A 23,108-nucleotide genomic window follows, 5' to 3' on the forward strand; every position below is an offset into this window, starting at 1 on the left:
AATTTAGCAGTTTTTTTTTAATTTTTTTTAATGCATATGCTATATGTATGCTGTGCCGGGCTGTTTGGTAATTTTCGTCTATTATAATGGTTGAAGGTTGTATTTTGATTAATTTTCCACTTTGCTTTTACTATATTTTATGTAGTCATCACTTCCTGTTTTCTAAGCTGGAATAATTAATTTTCTCATTATACAATAAAAACAAAGGAACTATGTATATATTTCAGTCTTTTAGGTGCTTCTTTTCAAACGTCTATTGTTTTATTGTTTATGCTTTAGATTTTTGCATTTTTTACTGTTACAGTTACTGTTGCTTTAGCTATTTACTATTTTTTGTAAAAATTACAATGCATTACTTTATTTAAATTAAGCTATTCATCTTAGCATTCCAATTCTAAACTACAAATATTTTATTTTATACTTTTAATGTGTGTGTGTGTGTGTAAGTGCATTTATCAAGTGCAGCCTGTGCCTATTCAGTATACTTAATTATAAATTACTATATATACATATGTACATACATGTAAATGGGTAGCAAATTACACTATTTTCAGTTTTATCCTTTGTAAATTGGCGATAAATGAACACTTGGAATTTGCAATAGCTGGTGTGCACAGCTCAAAGCATGAAAAAACACTTTTTACAGAACTGCTTAAAATATTAGCGAGTTCAGCTAGGATAAATAATTGACAAATAAAAAAATCGAAAAGTAAAAAAATGGTCTTGAAAACTTGTTGGCGTATATTTGTATGCTTTGGACTAATAAACAAAGCTTTATATTAGAGTATTTAAAGTATTATATTTATTGCTTCTTTTTTATTCATGCACATACTGTATATATAGTACATATGACAAAACTAAGCTTCACTAAACGTACTTTTCATGGCTATAGCCAGCATTATGGGTTAATTGTGGGCCGTAGTTTATTGAGTGTTTAAAATCAGTTTGTAGGTACAGTTAATTTCACAGGAACACAACAACAAAAACTTGATTACAACTGCAGTCATATAGTTATATAACAGTACCCTTGTATATGTTTTTATACATCGTCTACATACAAACACTTTTTAGAGCAATTGCAACTTAATATTGGAAACTATAGCCTTTGCACCGCCCATCTTTAAAAACCAATACTTATAACAGCAGTTCCACTGTCACCGACTAGATTATTTACGCTGCATGCGAGCTCAAATATTTAGACCAACCTCGAAATGCCAACTTTATTATGAAATTCAATTAGTACGACTTTTATTATGATTCCTACTTTTTATTCCTGCATACTTTTATATCTTTGTCAGATATTAGCAATTCGTATAGTTTATTTGCATGTATGTATATTATACAGTCTTGGACATACATATATACATACATATACATGTACATGTATAGTATATATTAAGAAATATTGTATGAACTATTGCAGTACCTTTGGTTATACGCACATACATACATATTTATGCTTTGCATTTCTGCGTTATTCTTTGTTGTTCTTCATACAAATGTTTTATGAAATGCGCAGAAAGGTGTTTTATGAGTTTTCATTAAACTGAATGTGTTATTTGACGAATATATCCTTCCAAATAAGCATAAGTTGTATGTTTTTTATTGTTGTATAAATGGTTTTAAGGTCATCATTTCGCTAAACGTCATTTTATTTTAGTTGTTGTTTCAATCTTGCTTGGAATCTTATTCAATTTTCATTTACATACTTTTTCTAAATATAAAATTTGAATAAAAAGGCGAAATTTTGATTTTTTTCGAATTATTTTGAGCTATTACGAAAATGCACTGTTCAAAAATAGAATTAAAAATTGTTAGCGCTCTAAATTATTTTTGGAGTGTGTGTACATCGCTAACACAACCTAAAACATGCAACAAAATCGATTCAGTTCAGTAGATTAAGCAACTTAAAACATTTAGTTTGAAAAAACTGTTAAGAAAATATGCAATAATGTTATCTTTAGTAAATTTGTTTGGAAATCTCAATTATGAATAATTATTTTAATTTTTTTTTCGAAATCTCAATTAAGTATAATATCATTTAAACTAATACAAACCAAGTGTAAAATGTGAGAAATTCTGCACGTCATTAACTATCAGTACTGCATAATCATTATTCGTTATGCATTATGTATGTATGTATTTTCTAGGCTCTAAGTAGTATTTATTAGGCGAAAAACGAGTTCGTTTCCTATATGCAGATTCTGTAAAAATTGTAAAAAGTGCTGTGGAACAATGTATTAAAGCGAATGCGAAACTTTTGTTTAAATAAAATGTATATTTTTATTATGTTTACTTTCAAAAGTTGCACATAGATAAATTCAAAACTCTTGCACAAACGCCAATTCGTTTGCTGTAAATTTAATGGCGACTTGTTGCGACTCTTAATTTCTTAGCTTTATCAATCTTATTTAGTTATTGAATGTTTATTTTGAAACAAAATGAAATTTAATTAGTATTTTTTCCGTTAATGTTTTTCAATTTTACGGTCAACTGTACAAACTATTGTTCATAATTTATTATAACGTCTTCTTTTGCTTATGTACATACATACATATACTTACAATATAAACCTATTACTATTAATTATGCTATTTTATTGAAATCGTTATGTATTTACGATTTGCCAAGAGAAATTATTTCAATATAAATCCCTCAGTTACTTTACTTATTTTATTTCGTGTCGCGCTTACTTTTAATTTGTACTTTATGTGTTTATTTTATTTATAAAATTATAAATAAAGTTTTTTATATATCGTGGGTGTGTGAATCATGTATCGTTATTCGTGCATAAATCAGTGTATAAAATCAAAAATTTCTGTAGAAGCATGAAATTATCTCTAATTTGGAAAACATTTTTCACAAGTTATGCCATTGTACATTTTTAGTTATGTTTCTCCAGTGTATTGCCAGTTCAAAATACATTTGGTATATGTACATACATATGTATGTAGTTAATTCTCATATGTTATATTTAGATATATTTTAACCAAATTTTTCAATGCATTCAAAAATAGTATTTTATGAGTGTTCCCCTACACAACTGTAGGCCGTGAATAACTGTTGTTTAAAATTTGTATATTTGTATGTATGTAGTAATGAAATTGCATACATCTTGTCTGCTTGCCCTAAATAAATATCCATAAACAAATGTAACTTTTATATGTAAATATTTGTTTAGTATGAGTAGAAAAAAATTTGTGTGCTAAATGTTTCCTGGCTGAACACATACATTTATAATTATCTGAATTTGAAAATGTTTTTTTTTTTTAATAATTTCTTCGTAATTATTTACTGAAACTGCGAATGTATGTATATAAAAATTTCAAACTCTTCGTGTAGTTAATCATTTGCATTAGTACTTTTCCTAGCATGATTTATTAAATTTTCTAATAATTTAAATTTTTTTTTTAATATATCGCCATAATTATGGACATTTATGTATATATTTTAATTTAATTGAATTTATTTTTTTTTGTTTTTGATTTTTATGTTTTGAATTTTTTTTAAGCCGAAAGCATCATAAGTACATTACATTAATTTCTATTACACGTAGTCTACAGTGTGAAACGTTATATGCATAATAATTTGTAAAAAATTAAATTTTGACTAAATACAATTTTTATAAAATAATTAAATTTGTTTTAATCAAATGGTTGCTAAATGAAACTTGCATGCAATTCTTTGTTGTTTTTGTTATAATTGCTGTAACAACATGTAATTCTTTGATGTTGTTGTAACAACATGCAATTCTTTGTCAAGTCACTCGCTACTTAATTTACAATGCATTTGTATGTAATGTGATGTCTGCCATCAAACTTAATATTTTGGCGAGTTTAACGAAATTAGGAATCTTCAGTGAAACAAAACTCGTTATGTGTGCATACAACAAAAGATTGTGGATTTAACAACATTTGCGAAAATACAAAAACTGTAAAAAAAATATCTTCTTTTTGCAGAAAACTTTAAGAAATGTCCTATTTGCAGGAAATGCCATTTCATCGTATTATTTTGGTTACGAAATTGCCATAAACAAGTCATTATATTATAGACATCACATTATAGTCATTACACTGCTGACGAGATAATGTTTAAGGTGCAGTATTATTTAAATTAGCGCGCTTTGTATTCTCTATCCAACCTTGAGTGCTTTTATTTTACATACTTTAAATAATCAACTTGAAGTTAATGCATTGTAGCGTTGGAAAACTCTTTAGTTGTTAACACATTGCTTATCTTTCTTTAACATTGTTACAACCAAACATTCATTCACTTTTTACTAAAGCTCGCTACTTTCTGTACATATATGCAGATGCTAGCTACTTATAAGCTTCTTACTTTTAATTGTTGTTTCGTCAATAATTTAAATAATTTTGTACTCTACACATTCCTTTCAGCGAGCACATATGCATTTTGTTATCATATTGTATAAAACTCAATTACAATTTTCTGTGTTAAATTAAGCACCTCTTTCTCATGCATGCAATTCACGCAAGCCTGCGAATGTCTCAACGATTTTGATTTGTTATTTCATCATTATACTAAATGATGCTTGGCATATCGTATATAAATATGTATATACACATACATACATATCGAATAGTATTTATTTAATTTAATTTACTTTTTTGTCTTAAAAATATCAGTAGGAAAAAACAAAAATTTGCACTCAGCATGTGTCATCTACTTTGTATGTACATCTATCAAACAAATTACATATATGTGTATACTTATTGCCACCGCGTAGAATTTATAATATTTTGAAATTTTGTTTTGGAGCCAATATATTCGCCACTTGTCCTACATAATGAACTTTCTTAAGATTCGTCGTTTTGTTTTATTTTGGCAGTGTGCGCTTCCTTGTCTTTTTCGTTCTATGCTATTCCTTCGCTTCCTGATACTACGTCTCACGCCCGATGAAACCATTTGGTGGCGGTTGTTGTGGCTGCTGTGATTGCTGTCGTAACCACTTCTCTTTGAGTGAGTAAGTGGTAGAAGGCTTAGACTGCGTAGCTGGCGGAGATGTAGTCGCTGTTGTTGTTGCGGGTGTTAAACTTACATAGCTACTGCCACCTTCAGCGGGGGTTGTGTAGCAGCTGGTAGGAGTTGTTCCGGGTGAGTTTCCGATTTTTTGTGTAGTCTTTTCTTCCAATTTGTTTTGACTTTGGCTGCGGCTTCGTTTTCCACGCGACTTGCGATGTTGTTGCGCTTTATCGCTACCACGTCGATGACCACCGAGCAGTTCCATTCTTATATGTTCAGTCGGCTCATCATCTTCATCATCATTATCTTCATCGTCATCATCATGAGCCACCACTTTGGGGTCGTCGTCAAGCGATGATGTCGATGATATATTAGTGCTTGGTTCATGTGGCGTAGGTCCCATCATTGTATAAGCGGCATCGTCACTTCTTTGCGCAAATGCAATTGGACTGGTAGTGGTTGTTTGCGACAGTTTTGAAGGCGGTAGGGTGAGTGCTGATGGTTGATTCATTACAACGTAGTTGGGATTATCAGTGGTACGCAGTGTAGAATCTGACCCCGCGGCACCCATCAGAGTATAGGGGGCGTTATCAATAGATTTTGCAAACGGTCGAGGTGTGAACGAAGCAATGTTACTAGATGGCGTACCTAGGGGCTTGCCAGGTGTTAATGTGGCGTTTAATGATTCGTCAAGGCGTTTGTAATTCCTGTTACCACTTGCTGGGAAATCGCTCGCGTCACCTGCCCCGGAAAGACACGATGTGTTTGCAGTTTCATCTAACAAACGGTAGTTTGGATTGCTGCTCGCATTTAGTACATCAGAGGAAGGAGTGAAAAAGCGAGGAGTTACATAGCTACTAGCACTACCACTGCCACCACTCTCAATTGTACCCAAATTCTGACCGCTTACACTCTTTTCGCGACCAACGCTTCCTCCCGCTGCTATATTTGAAGTGCTGCTCGAAGACGTGGTGGTGTTCGGATTAGAACTCGTGCTTCTATGGCTAGCATTACTACCCGTGCGCTTGTGATTAAAGATGCGCCGATTAATGTTTTTAAAGCGCATTTTGTCGGCCACGGCTTTCAGACCCGAATAGCGTCCCGTTGTCGTATTAGTTGATGAGGCATTTGACGAAGCGGCCGATGCCGTAGATGGATGCAGCGATGAAGCAATAGGTGTACCCGTCATTTCATCGGGCATTGAACTAGACATTGGCATTATGGTGGGCATGCGATGTCGCGGCTTATTTCGTGGTAATAGTTGTTGGCCGCCGCTTCCGATTCTGGAGCTATGACCAGTCGTTGGTAAACCATCAAAATCGTCCTCGTCTGCAGCTGCGTCATACGGTCCATGTTCACGGTAATTCGGACTTGGATCGTACATTTCATAACCGCGCTCATCAGTTTCCATCCTAGCACCGATTAAGGCACTTTGTCGTTCATTCTTACCATTAAATTCTGTACGAGGATCATAGTCTGGTAGTACGTAATTGGCTGCCGTCTCTTCGGTTGGAAACTGACTGTAGCGTGGTTGTCGTAGTTGTGCACCCGGTTGATGTAGCTGATGAGAATGCGAGTGAGAACCACCACTGACAATACCGGCCGATGTCGATGGTACCGAACTAAGCAGAGTTTGATTGTTGTGCGACATTTGCGAGAAATTGTAGCTATTTTTGGACTGGCCGTCAGGCGTGCTGCTGATAATGTTGGCTGAGCCTAGGCTGTGGCTGTGATTCGAATTAAAGTAAATATGGAGTTTGTTGTAAAGAATTATAATTTATTGTGTAATTTCAAAGACAGTGTGATTGTACAAAAAATGTATGAGTTGAAGTATGTAGCTCACATTACATATATGATTAAGATGATTACTTATTAAGGTGTTCGCTGTTTCTCAAATTGATTGTGTTTTTGCACGTCTTCTGAAGTTTTAGTTCGTACCTTAAAAATAAGGATCCGTCGTAAACAAGCTCTACATTTTCAATTTAAACCGTGCCTAATTCATATTTCTTCACCAAAGTATGTAACAGCGGATATTTTGGGATTTTGCTTCGAGAAAGTAAATTTACAAATTTAGGAAATTATATACCAATTAAAAAATTAAAAATTTCTCGCTCCACAAAAGAGGTCTTAAAGATTTTTTTTTTCATAAAAACATGCCTTTAAAAGCTAAACGAAGTTAAAGTTATCCACTAAATGACTCAGGCAAGTGATTCCATATACTTTCTGTGTTACTCATACCACATGGTGTACTATGTAAATACAGTATATTGTATTTGATGTATAACTTTACAAACGTATAACTTTTAAAAGAAGTCTTTTTATGCAAAAATCATTTAAAATTTTTTGTAAGAGGAAAATTTTATATTAGAAAATCACATTTTCAAAGTTATAGATTAATTTTCTTTGCAGACAAAAATTGTATTACAACAAATCAAAAAACCATATAAAGTACTGTATATGGGAAAAGTAATACGACGCGGATTAAATTGAAAATAAATAGTTTTTTCGATTGGTTCCTTATTTTTACTACAGAAACTGAAACATAGAAAATTCAAGGGGCTTTTGCAAAAAAAAAAAAAACACAAAAATTCAACCTTCGTAATAACGGACACCTTAATTATTATATACAAGTACATACTATGTATGCTTTATAGAAATCAGTGCTAAGCAATATGTGTCCATATGAGTGTGTTGGTTTATGAGGAATGCATTTAGTTAGGTTACGAACACGATTGACTGCCAATTCATATATGTTATCCATTAATGAAAAATCGACAAATAATGTACATGTATACAAAGTACATTGTTGTAATAAATAAACTCATATCATATTGTTTCATATCCTACGAGCTTATTTATAAAACTATTTTTTGGATATATTTTTAATGTTCTTGTTGTAATTTTTGGGCTATGACCGAACAATTTCCAATTGATTAAGACTGTAAGTTTTAATTTTGTTAGAAGTTTAATATAATTTTTAATTTTTTTTTTATACAAAACAAAAAATTTTTACTTTCGCCAATACATCGAAATGGGGCATTGTAATATATACTTATCTATAACTACGGAATGCTTTCGCTTAGTTTTTGCTCCAGTCTTTAAATCGATTTACAAAGTAAAGGTTTGAATTTCGCTATGTCTTTGGATCTCTGATATTTACGCAATAGAAATTTGTTCTGATAGCCTAAAAATTACCTAAGTTATTGAATGTTGCTTGGCTTGCTCTCACCTATATGGAGAGTGAGGATGGTCATCATCGATGGCCATTGGACTTTCGCCTTCGTGCTCTACAGAGGAAGTGTTAGCCAAATTGAGTTTATATTCATTGAATTCATCGGTACGTAATGGTGTGGTAGCGTCATCGATTTCATTCTCCTCACTGAATATATCGCCAGAGGGATGCATACTCTCTGAAAATTATAAATGTATAAAAAATGTTAGAATTGCTATATACATGGGATGTATATGTTTGTATGTATGTAATGTAATTAAGTAACATAAGTTTTAGTTTATATAAAAAGCTGGTATAAAGTGCACATACCGGTTCGTTCTTTTTCACGTTCCTGCGTACCCTCATTAGAGAAGTAGTAAGATACCTCACGAAAGCGCGAAAGATAACCTTCGGAATCTGTGTGCACATGATCCAAAAGTACGCGTATAATTTTGAAGAACGATGGTCGTTTTGAAGGGCGATGTTCCCAGCATTGCTGCATAATTTCATAAATTTTGTCTGGACAATTATCTGGGCGTTCCATAACTCCGCCCTCGATGACGAAACGCAATACTTGATCATTAGAATAACCCTGAAATGTATAAGTGTTAGGCATTTCAAAACAATTGTTTATATATACATACAGGATATGGCTGTGAAGCGAGTGTAACAATCTCCCAAAGTACTACACCATAACTGAAGACATCACTGGCAGTGGAATAGATGCCATCACGTAAACTTTCTGGCGGCATCCAACGTACTGGTAACAAACCTGTTTGAAGTTGTTTTAATTTATCAATTTTCTTTACATTTCGGCTATTGTTTTCTTTCTATGCTCAAAGTTTTTGCAAACATACCCTTATCGCCTTTTCGATAGTAATCTGTTTCATAAACGTCTCGAGTCATGCCGAAATCACCAATTTTCACGGTTAAATCAGCACCCACCATACAATTACGAGCTGCTAAATCGCGATGTACAAACTTTTTGGCTGATAGATAAGCCATACCATCTGCAATTTCTATGGCCATCTACAGGAAACAAAGGTCAAATTTGTTTGCTTTGAAAAAAAAATGTAAAGAACTCACCTGGAAAACGCGACTCAGGGGTGGTGGTTGCACGCCAGTTTCACGGTACCTGAAGGGCATTTCATCGCTTTGTACGCTATCGGGACGGTGTGCACGTAAGTATGATTTTAAATCACCGAACTTCATCAACTCCATTACGACTAATGCAGGTTGGCCGACTGAGCAAACGCCGAGTAGCCGCACTACGTGATATGTATCGAATTGTTTCATAACACTGGCTTCGCTCAAGAAATTAATCCGTTCGCGATCGGTGGCATTTTCATTGACCGTCTTAATGGCACATGGTGTATCCTCAGTACCGTTTAAGCCTTTAAGTATACCTTCGTATACCATACCGAAAGAGCCCTGACCAAGTGGACTTAATTGTATAACGCGTTCTCGTTCTACCTCCCAGCCGTCCTGCACATATTGCAGGCTTATATAGTATGGATTGACGGTGGGAATGATTTTGATATCGTTTGGAGGCGCGTATTTTCGTCGAACGTACCAATATACACCACCCATCAGAAAGATGATACCAATGACTCCAACACAAATGCCGGCAATCAAAGCTCCAGACCATTTTTCAGGCTACGATTTATTGTAAGAAGTTCAAGAGTTTTAAAATACATTTATCGACGAAAGTTGTGGATTTTTACTTACCGGAATGTCAATATAAACAATTTCTGAATAAACACCATCACCAGCCAATGAATTTGCGCGCACTCTAATACTGTAATTTCCGGTCGGTAACGGCATCGTGTAGCCATTTGTCAAATTGCGATAATTTACTTCAGTGATGCAACGTTTCTCCTCCACAGCATCCTGTTCGGATTTCTTGTAAGAAATCGTGTAAGACACCACATCGCCATTTGGATTCTCTGGTGGATCCCAATTTATGCGCACTTCACTTCGCGTTGTATTTGTTTGTACTAAGGCAACGCGCAAATTTTCTACCTTGTCCACACCCTCTGTAAGCAAAATCGTTACGTGTTATGGAAATAAATAATTTCATTATATAAATTTAGTTGCAAATATGTATATGCGTACCCATTTTTTTAGTACGCACAAACCTCATGCGTATATCACTACATTCCTTCTCGGTGGCGCCCTCTTCGGGCTCACGACATGCTTCGACACCGATCGTATAGAAAGAGAAATGCTTAAGGTTTGTGAATTCATATTTAAGAGTGTTGACGGACACATTTTGTACGAAGGTCTCATAAAATTGACCAGTCGCATCCAAACGGTTGTCGCTATTGCCCGATGCATTTCTATTGCCAAGTGTGGTTCGCTCAATTGGTGTCACCGTGGTTATAATGGTCGCATCCTCTTTACTACCATCTTCAGATGTAGTCTTAAGTATAATATTTTCGAAATTATCGGGGATAGCACGCATGTGGCGTACAAGAAAACTATCCTCGGGATCGCCCTCACTGCGTCGGCGTCGTCGTTTAGCATCCATTTCAGTGAGAGATATTTTATTTTGTTCAACATTTTTCGGTTTTGACTTTTTGGTATCGTTTGTGTGTCTGTAAAATTTAAAAATATGAATTAGCAGAGCGTTAGTTTGCGATTTTTCGTCTAAAAGTTACTTACTTTACATAAATGAAATTCTGTAGTGTATTCTCGAAATCAATGCCAGCCACAATTGTTGCCTCACTGGTATCTATGTCGCTGTGATTTGGCGATTTCTCACCATCACATTTGCAATTGGCAGCGTTTGGCGGTTCCGTCACCCCACCAGGGCTATTCCGTGTAGGATCCTTTGTATCATCGTCTTTGTCTATTTGGGCAGCTATTTAATAAAGCAAATTAAATTCATATTACTCGTATACATTAACACAAGTATACTATTTAAAAGGCATATAAAACGTAAATATGTATAATTAACTTACGATCTTTGCAGTAGTTACGTGAATCCAAGACTTGACTGTGTTTATCAAGAGTAGCATGCACGCGATAGACTGTTAGATTGCCTTGCGGATTCGCGGGTGGTGTCCATGTAATAGCCTGAGGAGAATTTGTTACAGTATTATTTAGTTGTTTGATTTACTTAATATGTGTTATAGACACATGCGGTTCTACTAAATGTTTACGATATTACTTACGATTTTAGAGCTCGATATTGCGTAGGCGTTTAGGCTTTGTACGAATTTGGGTTGCGCAGATTTGGTTTTAAAATGATGTATATTACTTTGTGCGTTACGTTTCTCCGAAGATATGGTCCAAGTTTTAACATAATACGCGTACTGCGTGTATGGTTGCAGATTTACGAAGATATATTGGTTATCCTTGGTGGGATCACTTACAATCCAGCTATAATTATAATAAAAAAAAGACACCCATCAATATCTGTATGCCTAATGTACTTTGTAGAACAACGTCTATAAGATAATGACACAATAGCAATTCATTGCAAATTGGAGAATAACAATAGCAAACAGTAATTTCTAATTATTTCTTTGTATACAGGCGCTTTCTTAGTCTTACCCGTCGTCACAGATGCGCTGTGAATATTTGGTGGCATTTTTGTACTTATCCTCCATTAGAAAATACTGATAACCAATGAAGGTGCGATTATCATCAAATACCAGTGGATTCTCGATTTCCGCAACCGCCACACGACTCGACACCTTTGACACAGTAACATTCAATAATTCTGTGTTACCTAAAAATCAGATAAGCACGTAGTATAAGTAAGTATAGTTTTATATTCGACAGATTAAAGTAGCTATCATTTAGTTTGTTATTTAAGCACTCACATGACCCCTTATGTCCGTTGGAATCCGTGGCCACTTCATTTTTATCGAACGTTGCATTTTCTCTCATCATCGGCAGTAATTTCTCAATCTCATTGTAACATAGCTTTGGGTTGAAATGGAAGAAGACGCGTCCTCTCTCAATATGTACGGTACGGTTATCGCCCCATACTGATTCGAGATCATTATTCTCAAGCGCATAAATTGCAAATCTACATAAGATCACAATGAATGAATTCATATACCTACTAAATGTTTTTAAAGTTTGCCTGTGTACTTACTTGTTTTCACTGAGCTCAGTGCCATTAATACGCTTTAGGTGTTTGAAGAACGACAATGACGTTAAACCGTATGTACCTTGTACCTTTAGAAATGTGCTAATTTCTTGAATGGATGACAGACCAGATTCCAACTCCTCCATTAAGTGTTCTGGTAAAGAGTTTAGAAAATTAATATGGTTTAAATGCAGGGATTTACTAGGGCGACTTACTTCCGCCACGCTTAATGCTTATGGTTAATCCGTTTTTAACAATATGCGTGCAACCGGTAAAATCCTTCGCGCGTTCCACACTATCGATGTGCGCCCCATCACACTTGTTCACGCAGTTGTCGCCGCATGCCTGGCACGTTGAACCGATTTTGTTATATCCATTCGGGCAGCGAGTTGAGCATTTTCCGTCATAAGGCACAATAATCTGTGGTTTATTGTTTTCGAATTTCGTACCGATTCCAATACATTCCTCCGCTGTGAGGCAGCGACGATCCAAGTACTAAAGAATTTGATGGCAAGAAAGATGTCAGCATTAGCATTATTTAACTTATTTTCAACTGAATAATTTGAACTTACGCTAAAGTAATTAGGGGGACATTTCTCAATGCAGGTGTTGTTGTAGATAGAGAAATCGCGGCAACTGATACATTCGTCTAAGTTGTTGGGCGAACAACCGCCAAGGCAGTTCTCATTGCAGCAAGTGTTCTCGTCCACGCAATTATTTTTGCAGCGATCCGGGCAGACTGTAAGGTAAAATGTAAAATATTTTTCATTTATAATGACTACAAATAAATAACTTACTCTTTTGGCACTTCTTATTGTTCCAACAACGTCTTTGTCCATCGAATTCCTTGCAAGCCAATTCTGTATCGACGCCATCTTCTCTGCTAGGCTTTGTGTCTCCCGGACATTTGGGACACTCAATCAGTTTGCTATTGTTCTGTCGCAACAATTTAAACATTTAACAAACATTTTCGAAAAACAAACTCCATCACAAAATTCAAACTAACCTCGATAGTTACTTCGGCGTCACGGTTTACAATGCGCTTCCAAGCAATCGTCTTCACATAACAAAGTACGATATTGTTCTCAAGTCGTACACCACCGCGTGATATGGTTGTTAGTTTGGAGAGGCCCAAGTCCTCCAGATGTGGATTGTAGTAGACAATGAGAGCATAACCTTCAAATAGTGTTGTACCACGTATGATGCTTAAATTCGGGAAGATTTGTGACAGCGATCGTAGATAGTGAACCCGATAAATGATGATGAATTCCGTGACTTCAGTTAGCAAAGGAAATGTCTGTGTGAACTCCTGTGGATTGTGCTGATTCATGAGTGTTATGAGTAGGAAACCTTCTATGACCGTGCAATTGCGCAACTGATTCAATTCGCTGGGAGAGTTGCGTATATCTAACGAGCGGCATACTGTAAATATTAATGAAGTTAAATGTTAACATTTTTTTGTTTGTTTAATAAAAATTTGCAGCATATCTTTAAACTTAAGAATCTCATATTATATATTACAACGAATAGGAAGCAGAGTATAGACTAGTGGTAGTACATACTACTACATAGTCAAACTCAGTTTCACTGCAGGCATGTTATCAAACTCGAGCTTATTAATAAACTCGGACCAAATTGGCAATGTAACTGAAAAAAAGAATTTCCATGAAGAATTAAAGACAATATTTTCATTGTCCAGTAGAGAAGAATGAGTCAATGGTTCTGTGGTCGACAGAACTGTCGAATGCCAAAATATTCATATTCACTGACGGATCGAATGGTGAAATAGGAACAGGAGCAGGCTTGTTCTGTAGTAATCCATTCGCAGAGGGTAGCTTCTAACGAAATTGCTACAATTCAGTCTTTCAATTAAGGTTATCGCCAACGCTAAGTCTCACTGTGTAGGGTTATATCGTCTGGTTATCCAGTCATATAGTAATGGAAGGAAACGAAAAGACAGATGAGCTGGCTGGGGCAGCAGGGAACATAATTCTCCGAAGCTTCCCCAGACTATTATGCTCTTTCAAGGTATGTTTAAAGCAATGGATCCTAGGGAACACCTTAGATCTGGGAAAACTAGCAACACAGTGCATACCACGAAGTTACTTTGAGATAGTGTTGATGGTGGATAGAACAAAAAACTCCTACGTCTAGGCAGAAGGGAATTTAGTAATATTGAAGGGGTCATCACAGTTATTACCTTTACAAAATTGTAAAAGTATATGTGGCAGAATGCAGAGAATTCGTGGAGGATGATGATGAAATATGATAAGACTTAATTTGGTTACCAATCGGGAGAACAATAGGCCTAATGTTTGCTTAACGCCTCCCTTTTCAAGCGACCAACCAACCAAAGTACGCAAGTTTCGGAGACCTGTTCAAATTTCAAATTTCTTCAGCCATATGGGCGTGCTTTCTTTACTTCTTAAATTTATTTCTAAAGTATTTATGTTCCCCACGTGCTAAGCCTAAAGCAACTTCGTGCGTATGACATTTGCATACGTTATGAATTTGTGGGGAATGCGCTCATAGCAGTCTAGCCAGTTACCCACTCTAAACAATTAACCGGTATTTGCCTTGTAATAGTTTTGCCGGTATGTATAGTGTATGCGGAGCTCTGAAACTCTACTTGCACATCACGTTTGTGTTTGCATGTTTCACAATTGAGAACACTTGTCGTAAGTTTGTAACTTTTGCGAAGTATAAATTTTTTACAACAATTTTTTTTATAAAAAAAAGCAGAAAGTACAAAATTCTTCAATGGAGGTTTTTCAACTGGAAAAGACGGTTCAAAGTAAGCATAGAAAAGATGGTGCTGGAATATACTGTCCAGAGTTAAGCATTAGGCAATCCTATAAGTTGCCGGAACACTGCAGTAAATTTCAAGCTGAGGTCTGTGTTATTGCGAAAGCTGCAGAGCTAAACTCTAATGCACCTGCAGCAATTCCAGAGTCAAGATCTACGTGGACAGCCAAGCAGCATTTAAGGCAGTAATCTCGTATTGCATATCGGTCAGAAGTGTTTTGGGAAGCAGGGCAGCAGTGCAAAGTATTGTCAGAAGCAAGTAACTTCACTTCAACTGGATGCCAAAACATTGAGGACAATGAAATAGTGGACGAGATCGCCAAGAATGGTGTACGGCTAACATTCGAAAAACGTGATCAACATTGGGAAACCCATGCATTGTCTAAGAAGTACACAAAATTCCTATTGGCACTCGATAGAAGAGATTGTAGGAATATGATGGTAATACTAACTGGTTACTGTTTGGAGGCGACACACGTCCGCAGGATGGGGCTGACCGAATGAGAAGACTACAGGAAATGCCTGGAGCAGGGCACCAGTTAAACAATGGATCTCTAGTGCACTTCTCCCGCATTGGCAAGACTACACTGTAAGCATGTGAGGCCACCACGGTATGATACACTGTAGGAGGTATCGATAGTCAGGCCGAAAAAATTCGCGTCAAACCACGGTCATCCTAAACGATGACTACTCCTCTTGGACTTAGCGCTTGAAATCCATCTGGTATCGCAAATTACCAAACTGGTCTATGCTTAGCTTATTGACCACCATATTAACCAAACCTATAAAAAAGCAATCTATCGCATAGTAACTGGCGAACAGGTGTCCACTTGTGTATGGTATTTATAGGTGCATAAAGCTACAACATTGAGACAAGAGTGAAAGAGAAAACACACTAAGTATTAAAGATTTTGGGCCTAAGCTGTAAATGGTTTAGTTTTTGTGTCTCCAGTCAGCACATTTGTACGAAGTGACATCTTTAGAAATACCATCAGCCTACCTTTTTTCAGTACTAATAAGCTACTTGCTAACAAATGTAAATGCAGCGAACGTTCCATAAAAACCAAATAAAAATCATTGAATCGGAAATTTCGATTTCCATAATTGATAAACATACACTCATTAAAATTCACACTTACATGTGTATAAGTGATTGACACAAGTACTAATTTTTCATTGTAATTTTAATGAATGAATGAGTTAATACGTTGAAGAATTTGAGGAATTTCGATAATTGGCGGCTATTTTGGCCACACGGCGCTTACCAATTAATAGTTGGGAATTCTCAGTAATAAAGGAAGTGGCGTGAATACGTGAGTGGCATGAAAAATATGAAATAGTCATAATTCATTTTAAAGGTGTAGCAATCATAGCTGCGGTCATCGTCAATACCTTTTTTTTATAAATTTTTACACGCGTTTGATTCAATTGGCAAACATATTGGATTGCCGTTTCATTTGGCTATTTCTCAGCGTTCTCTTACATTAATGCACACACATTTACCGCTGATAGCTGCATTTACTGTCATCAATAGTTATCGCAGCAGCAGAAATGCCACCGGCTCCGACCAGCAGATGTGCGGTTCAATCAAATCAAGTGTAAGTAATCAAAATGCAAGCAGGTGACGAGTTCCCATGAGTTCGCTGGCCAGTCAATGCGTATGCTGTTGCTTTTACATTTTCGAAATGCAGCAACAACAATTGACTTGAACAATTGCTGTTTTGTATGCCAATTGCAGTGCTGCCGACTCGTCTGGCAAAATGTAGCTTTTCGAAAAGTGATGGCTTGTGGCTAGTTGCTTGGTTCTGCTACTGTGCAGAAGCACTTTTTTGCTGTGCACATAGCGAAGGCCGCAGGATTTTGCAAATTTCATCGCTTATGAGCATGTTTATGCTCGCAGTTAATTATTAAAAGCAGAGAGTGTGCTTTTCCGAAGCACTTTTTGAGTGTCCATTGTAGTTGCTGTCGTTTGAATTGTCACAAACTACGCGAAGTGTGTAAAAAATAAAATCTGTTAAAAATAGCGCTTTCTTTAATCATCGAAACGTCGAATCGAGTTTGAGCGGTTCTTGGGATAGGTCTTAACGCTTTCAGTAATTTTCAACTACATTGTAAAATGACGGCATGCATGGAAGTGTTCATATTTGCATCTAAATTCCTTTCGATTACTTTTACGTTTTTTTTAATCATACAAAGAGGTCAAATGGCGAGATAAAAAATAAATAAATAAATCGTTAGAAGTGAGTTTTACATATTGAGACCTTCTATCTGCATATTTCTAAAAATAATACACCGTGGCGGATGAGTGATGTCATGAACAATAATCCGTACAAAGTAACAAAGTATATGTGGACTTATGGAACTTAAGCCATACTAAGTATTAGTTGTTTTTACCACTAAGTATGAAAATAGTTGAGTTTAAGATATCTAAGATAAACGATATAGGTAAATAAGTGCGTAGCATGGTTTTCATTTAAAATCGGCATTCATCATAGAAATATGTATGTATGTACTATGTAATGATCAATTTGCTTTCATGGCCAACATTTTCAAATTAATAATGATTTTTATTTCTGAAATACATGCAATGTATGCATACGTCCGCTAAGCTCTGCGTGGCTTTCTGGTGTTAGCTATTTTGTTTTTAATTTTCGTCATTGATCCGATGTCGACGATCGCGTTTGTTTATTTTTTACTGCCGCTTTTGCTATTTTTATGCGGATTTGTGTTGATTTATAAATAGAAATATCTCGTAATAGAAACGAGAGCAACAACAAACACAATTGTATATTAACAACAGCATAAAAAAGTTAATTTAAAAACAAAAGTTTATTTACGCACACGCAGCTTGTGCCTACACACACGCACACACAAATTCGCACGTTTGGCACAAGAAAAATCGTTATTAAATAGCTGAATTTGCGCAACTAGAAAGTGTGTACTATGTAGACATATGCAAGTATGCTGATAAAGTGTACTACACATGTAGATGAATATTGGGTAGTTTCGAAGAAAAAAATTGAACAACTTTGTTTCTGGCAAAAATAACAAAAAAAGTAGGTGTGAGAAACATGTGTGAGCGCGTAACTGTATAAGAGCTTGAAACCATAAAGTTTTAAATATGCTACAAAAGAGTAAATGATTTTTTTTCTTTGAGATAATGCCGCTAACAGATATTTTTTGCACATTTCTGAACAAGATTGACCTAAAAAAATATCCTTTTTTTCACATATTTAAAAAAACATCATTATTATTGCTTTCAAAATAGACGACTTCTAAGCCAATACAAGCATGCCAATGCTTAATTCAATTTCACTTCTTAAATACCTCGCCTGGAATGGCCTTTTATGCAATTAGAGCCTTTAGCAAATTTTGATTCATTCTGTTTCGGCTCTTTTTTGGAGCGTTGGACAGTTTCGACGTCATTACCCCACTTCTCGTCATCAGTAATGTATTAATCTCAGCTATTTTGTCAAGCATCTCTTTTGCGATCTCTAAACGACGTTGTTTTCCCAAAAGCTTCAGGTCTTTTAGTACAATTCCAGCAATGACACGCTTCAAACTCAAAATAATAACCAAAATTTGTTGAGTCGGACCATAAAAGGCATGCTGAGATGTTTGGCTATCTACTCTCTGATGCCAACATAACAATTTTCAAGTACTGTTTCTTCAACTTTTTTAATGTCATAATCATCAAAAACAGAGGTTATTGCATTGATAATGGACTTGTGTGGGCATGCGCATTCGCATCTTTAGAATAGAACACCAATATACAGAAATATTTGTGTTATAAGTACATATGGTCACCTAAAATGCAAAATAAAGTAACATCATCATTTTCATAAGTTTACAGGTGAAGGAAACTTACTTGCACTCAAACCATGACAATTATTTATTTTAATTTTCAGTCTATATTTATAAGCATCTAAAACGCTATCGATTACTATGCAAAAATCTTGAAATATTTATAATAATCTAGTAAAATATTTTCTTAAATTATTACCTCAAGAGTCACGAGCTAAGTATTTCATAATGATTGACGCACAGGTCCTTCAAGTCACTTTTATATTCATTTATTTATTCTCTGATATAGATTTGTAAATGTATTTATGAAATTTATGACAACCCTTCTCGACTCATCGGTTGAAGGGAAAACAAATATTTGCAATTATTTTTGAATGAATAATAATAAATGCCTTACAAAGCAGAAGTCAATGTTCGAGTGAGTAATCGTGAAACAATTGCAAATATATACGAGTACATACATACATACACATGTACGTAGTACATACGAGCATGTGCTTATAAGGTATAAAGTGTTTAGTTCATTCATCAATTGCATATGCCTTTTGTAGTAATCTTACTCCTATAAATATATTTACGATAAGTGTTTATTTATAACTATTCGATGGAAATCGCAAATATTGCTTCACTGGCGCCATTAGCTAAGTTAGGTGTTTAATGTAAATAGAAAAAGTAATTTTTTAATTAAAAAGTCCAAATTCTCATCCCCTACTAGATGCGGACTTCCACTTGTCTTGCGGTGTAATGCGGTTAACTTCGCGCACTATCTTTATGACGGGACTTGATTTTTTAGAACTTTGGCGACTAGTCGACCACTTGTAAATACAAACATTTCATGGAATTATGACGCCAGTGGCATAATGGCATACTTGTATACATATAAGTTAGGGTGAATCAGAAAAAATGAATACTTTTTCGCTTGGTACTAGGAAAAATGGGATCTTAGACATCGCTATAAAAATTACTCACAGTATGAGCGCTTTATTGTAACAGAAAGGTCCTCCGTCGTTTTGCTCTCAATTCCTTTCTTAACATCAGAAAATTCAAATCTCTTACCAACTACGAGTACTCGAGAAATACATGTTTCATATATTCTATGAGAAATTGTATGCTCAACAAAAAAGTCTCCTAAGATTTTTTTGTAAACTTTACCAAAGAACTTTATGAAAAAATATTAACGGCTGAAATTTGATTAATTTAAGACAATTTTTTATTCTAATGAATTCTATAATTCACAGAAAAAAATCATTAAAAATATAATTGTTTTATAGGAATTTTGCTGCCCTACAAGGCGAAGGCTCTTCCCGTTACAATCAAGAGCTCATATATACTTGGAGGGACTTTCTTAGTATTGTCGAAAAACATAGTACAAAGTGAAAAATAAAATTTCTATTTTTTTAGCCCACCCTAATATATGTACATACATATGTACTTGAATATGACTGAATACCTTCTAGTTGTTAGGAATTATACTTATCAGTTTAAAAATAAACACTGTTGTTTCAAATCCAACTAGAGAGAAAAACCTCTGCTATCTGTTCGCATTAGTTCTAAAGTAGTTTATAACTAATTGAAGCACGAATACTAGAAATCACAGTATGGAACACTTTTCCCGTTTTCAAATTAAAGGTTTTGGCAAATATTTTACTTTTGCGGTGAACTCTATAGAAGAGGATGCAAATTATAAGCTTTCCAGAGTACGATCAACTCGCTACTTTTTCCTTTTTCTCGCCGATCGCAAAATTACGAGTTGCCTTAACAAAAACTTCCATAACTAAAGGCATGCAATATATTCAGAGCTATATACAATGCTTGTACATATTTATATAGAGTGCGCAATGAAAAAATCTCTGTATGGAGAGCAAAGCGGACTAAAACGAGAGAGTATTTGCAATGACAATGCAAACGCGAATGTGGAATGTTTATTCGCTGCAATATGATGAACCAGTCGCAATGTTTTCTTGTTTCCGGTTGAATGCCTCAACGACTGAGCTCAGCAATTGTACTTGGCGATTGTTTTTTGTAAATACAAATATTATACTCATATTGTACACACAATTATTGTATTAAATGACAATTATAATAATAACAACACGGTGTTGTAAAAAATGCCGCCTGGCGCCACACTATGAAAGTCACATAAACAACAACAAAATTACTATAGTCATCACAACAAAGCTTATTGCTTGTAGTGATTATTTTCAGTAACTAGATATACTTATATATTTATGTATGTAAATTTTCTCTCACAGTTGACTTTTTTGTATGGCTCTTTTGCACTTTACTACGTTTCAATATTGCCGGGGGGTTTTTGCGAACGCGCTGTATAGTAATTCGACAGACTCCATGTAAAGGCAAGGAATTTCGGACTGCTACTGACGAGCGTTTTTATGTAGATAGTTTGAATAAATTTCAACCATTAAACCCTATTTTAAGCACTTTTTGAAGCAATTGGGGACGTATGTATGTCAGCAATCACACACCGAATATGTTCTTGCCTGCACTTCCTTCGGATATTATTTTCTGAAATATTTCAATAATCCCATTTGGTCCCAAGTCAGGACTATGCGGCGGAAGACTTATCAAATCGATGTTTTGAGTGCTCAAAAATGCAGTTGTTTCAGTCTATGTGTGAGAGCTCGCATTGTTGTGGCGAAGAGTGACCTGTCTTCGACGGTTGTTTTTCTTGATATCTTGAAAGACAACTGACAAGCAAATTTGTTTGTGCACCGCTTTAGAATTTAATGTGCTGTGTTCTTCTAGTGGTATAGTTGCGATGTGTCCAGATTTACCCAAAAAAAATAGGGAACTGCGAACAACTTTTGTTGGATTCGGGTTACCTGGAAACACCTATTTAGTCGGCCTTCCGTGTCGGGATCATACGCGTAAATCCACGATTCAACACCTTATATCATGTCATAGACATTTAACATTTCTTAACGTTTTTAACATTTATCCCAACTAATCGACACCAGCCTTTTTAGAGCGATTGCCGAATTGTATGGGATCCAACGTGAACAAATTTTTCCTCCAGTAAAATATTCATATTATAGTTGTTTTAATCTTACCTTAGGTCACATGACCTTATCAATTTGCGCACAGCATCAATAGTTTCCGGAAGAACAACTGATTTTGGACGATCTTCCCGAAATTCGTCTTAAAGTGATCTACCTTCTTGAATCTTGAATTCACCATACAATCGATAAACACTCGTCTTTGACGGAGCTTCGCCGCCAAGAATTGAATTAACCCATTCCTTCCCACTGTCTTATTTATAGGACACCATAGTAAATATTTTTTTTTTCAAAACTGACCGTTTATTTTAATTATTTCTGTAAAAATTTATATTCATGTACTATTTTCCTATTATATTCTCGCTATTAAAAGTATTAACATTATTTTAATATGAATTTTTAAAACTGGTCAGATTTTAGAATTTAGGTCACTATATGATGAAGAGGGACAAACAGAGGCGTTGCCAAGGTCTAGGTTGTAAGAAAAAACCTCTTACTTTTTGTGTCAAATGCGATAAAATACTTTGCAGTGATTGTTTTATACCTTATCATACAAAATAAGCTTAAATACGATGATAATTTTAATAAAGTTGATTTTCTTATAAGGGTTATCTTTAATTTTTTCTGAGCATATATCGCCAGTGTCCTATTTATATGACTGGCTGTTTCATCAATCAAGGTATTTTTTTATTTTTTTTTATTTCATATTCTTCTTTCTTAACGTATTAAGAGCCCAAGTTACAAATTTTATCAAAAAATTCCAATGATTTCGATACTTGGGAAGTAATGGGTTATGTACATGGATGCACTGCTGTTGGGCTATAATCCACGTCGAAAGTTTAAAAAAAATATTCGCGCGAAAATGTTCGCGATTTAAAAGCATTTTTTGCCGAAATGAATATTTTAAATTACTGTAAATAACACATATAGCGCTCGTATGCCAAAACTTTCTAAGTTTGCATACCATAAATAATATCAAATTTTACGATAACGTTGTGAGTTGCCAGATTACACCATTAGGGTAGTCAAATCCCGAAATATAAAATACAAGCTACGTTATGCGCTCACCAAAAGTTCCCTTCAATAAATTTATTGCTTTGTTGGAAGTATGGCATGTACTAAAGATCGTTCACATCCAGCAGCCTCCAATTTAGGCACGAAAAAGTCACTAGTTTTGGATCTGCATAAA

The 23,108-nt window shown here is 35.0% G+C and overlaps 1 protein-coding gene across 4 annotated transcripts in view; it reads right to left on the minus strand.

Annotated features, from left to right (window-relative positions):
- Window positions 1-130: 130 nt before the first annotated feature.
- LOC105230971 (insulin-like receptor) overlaps window positions 131-23,108 on the minus strand; it is a 172,940-nt gene continuing 149,962 nt past the window's right edge. For all 4 annotated transcript variants that reach the window (XM_049449784.1, XM_049449782.1, XM_049449781.1 and 1 more), the window contains 18 exons: window positions 13,303-13,718; window positions 13,094-13,232; window positions 12,869-13,035; window positions 12,512-12,791; window positions 12,303-12,450; window positions 12,025-12,233; window positions 11,753-11,930; window positions 11,371-11,578; window positions 11,158-11,272; window positions 10,859-11,057; window positions 10,310-10,791; window positions 9,923-10,230; window positions 9,281-9,850; window positions 9,052-9,223; window positions 8,839-8,966; window positions 8,525-8,786; window positions 8,213-8,393; window positions 131-6,710 (listed from right to left, as the gene is read on the minus strand). In XM_049449784.1, the coding sequence (XP_049305741.1) occupies window positions 4,901-6,710; window positions 8,213-8,393; window positions 8,525-8,786; window positions 8,839-8,966; window positions 9,052-9,223; window positions 9,281-9,850; window positions 9,923-10,230; window positions 10,310-10,791; window positions 10,859-11,057; window positions 11,158-11,272; window positions 11,371-11,578; window positions 11,753-11,930; window positions 12,025-12,233; window positions 12,303-12,450; window positions 12,512-12,791; window positions 12,869-13,035; window positions 13,094-13,232; window positions 13,303-13,718 (5,972 nt within the window). In that variant the 3' untranslated portion in view covers window positions 131-4,900. The remainder of the gene's footprint in view (window positions 6,711-8,212; window positions 8,394-8,524; window positions 8,787-8,838; window positions 8,967-9,051; window positions 9,224-9,280; window positions 9,851-9,922; window positions 10,231-10,309; window positions 10,792-10,858; window positions 11,058-11,157; window positions 11,273-11,370; window positions 11,579-11,752; window positions 11,931-12,024; window positions 12,234-12,302; window positions 12,451-12,511; window positions 12,792-12,868; window positions 13,036-13,093; window positions 13,233-13,302; window positions 13,719-23,108) is intronic.

This window comes from Bactrocera dorsalis, chromosome 2, assembly GCF_023373825.1.
Source record: "Bactrocera dorsalis isolate Fly_Bdor chromosome 2, ASM2337382v1, whole genome shotgun sequence".
Taxonomy (NCBI): Eukaryota; Metazoa; Arthropoda; class Insecta; order Diptera; family Tephritidae; genus Bactrocera; species Bactrocera dorsalis.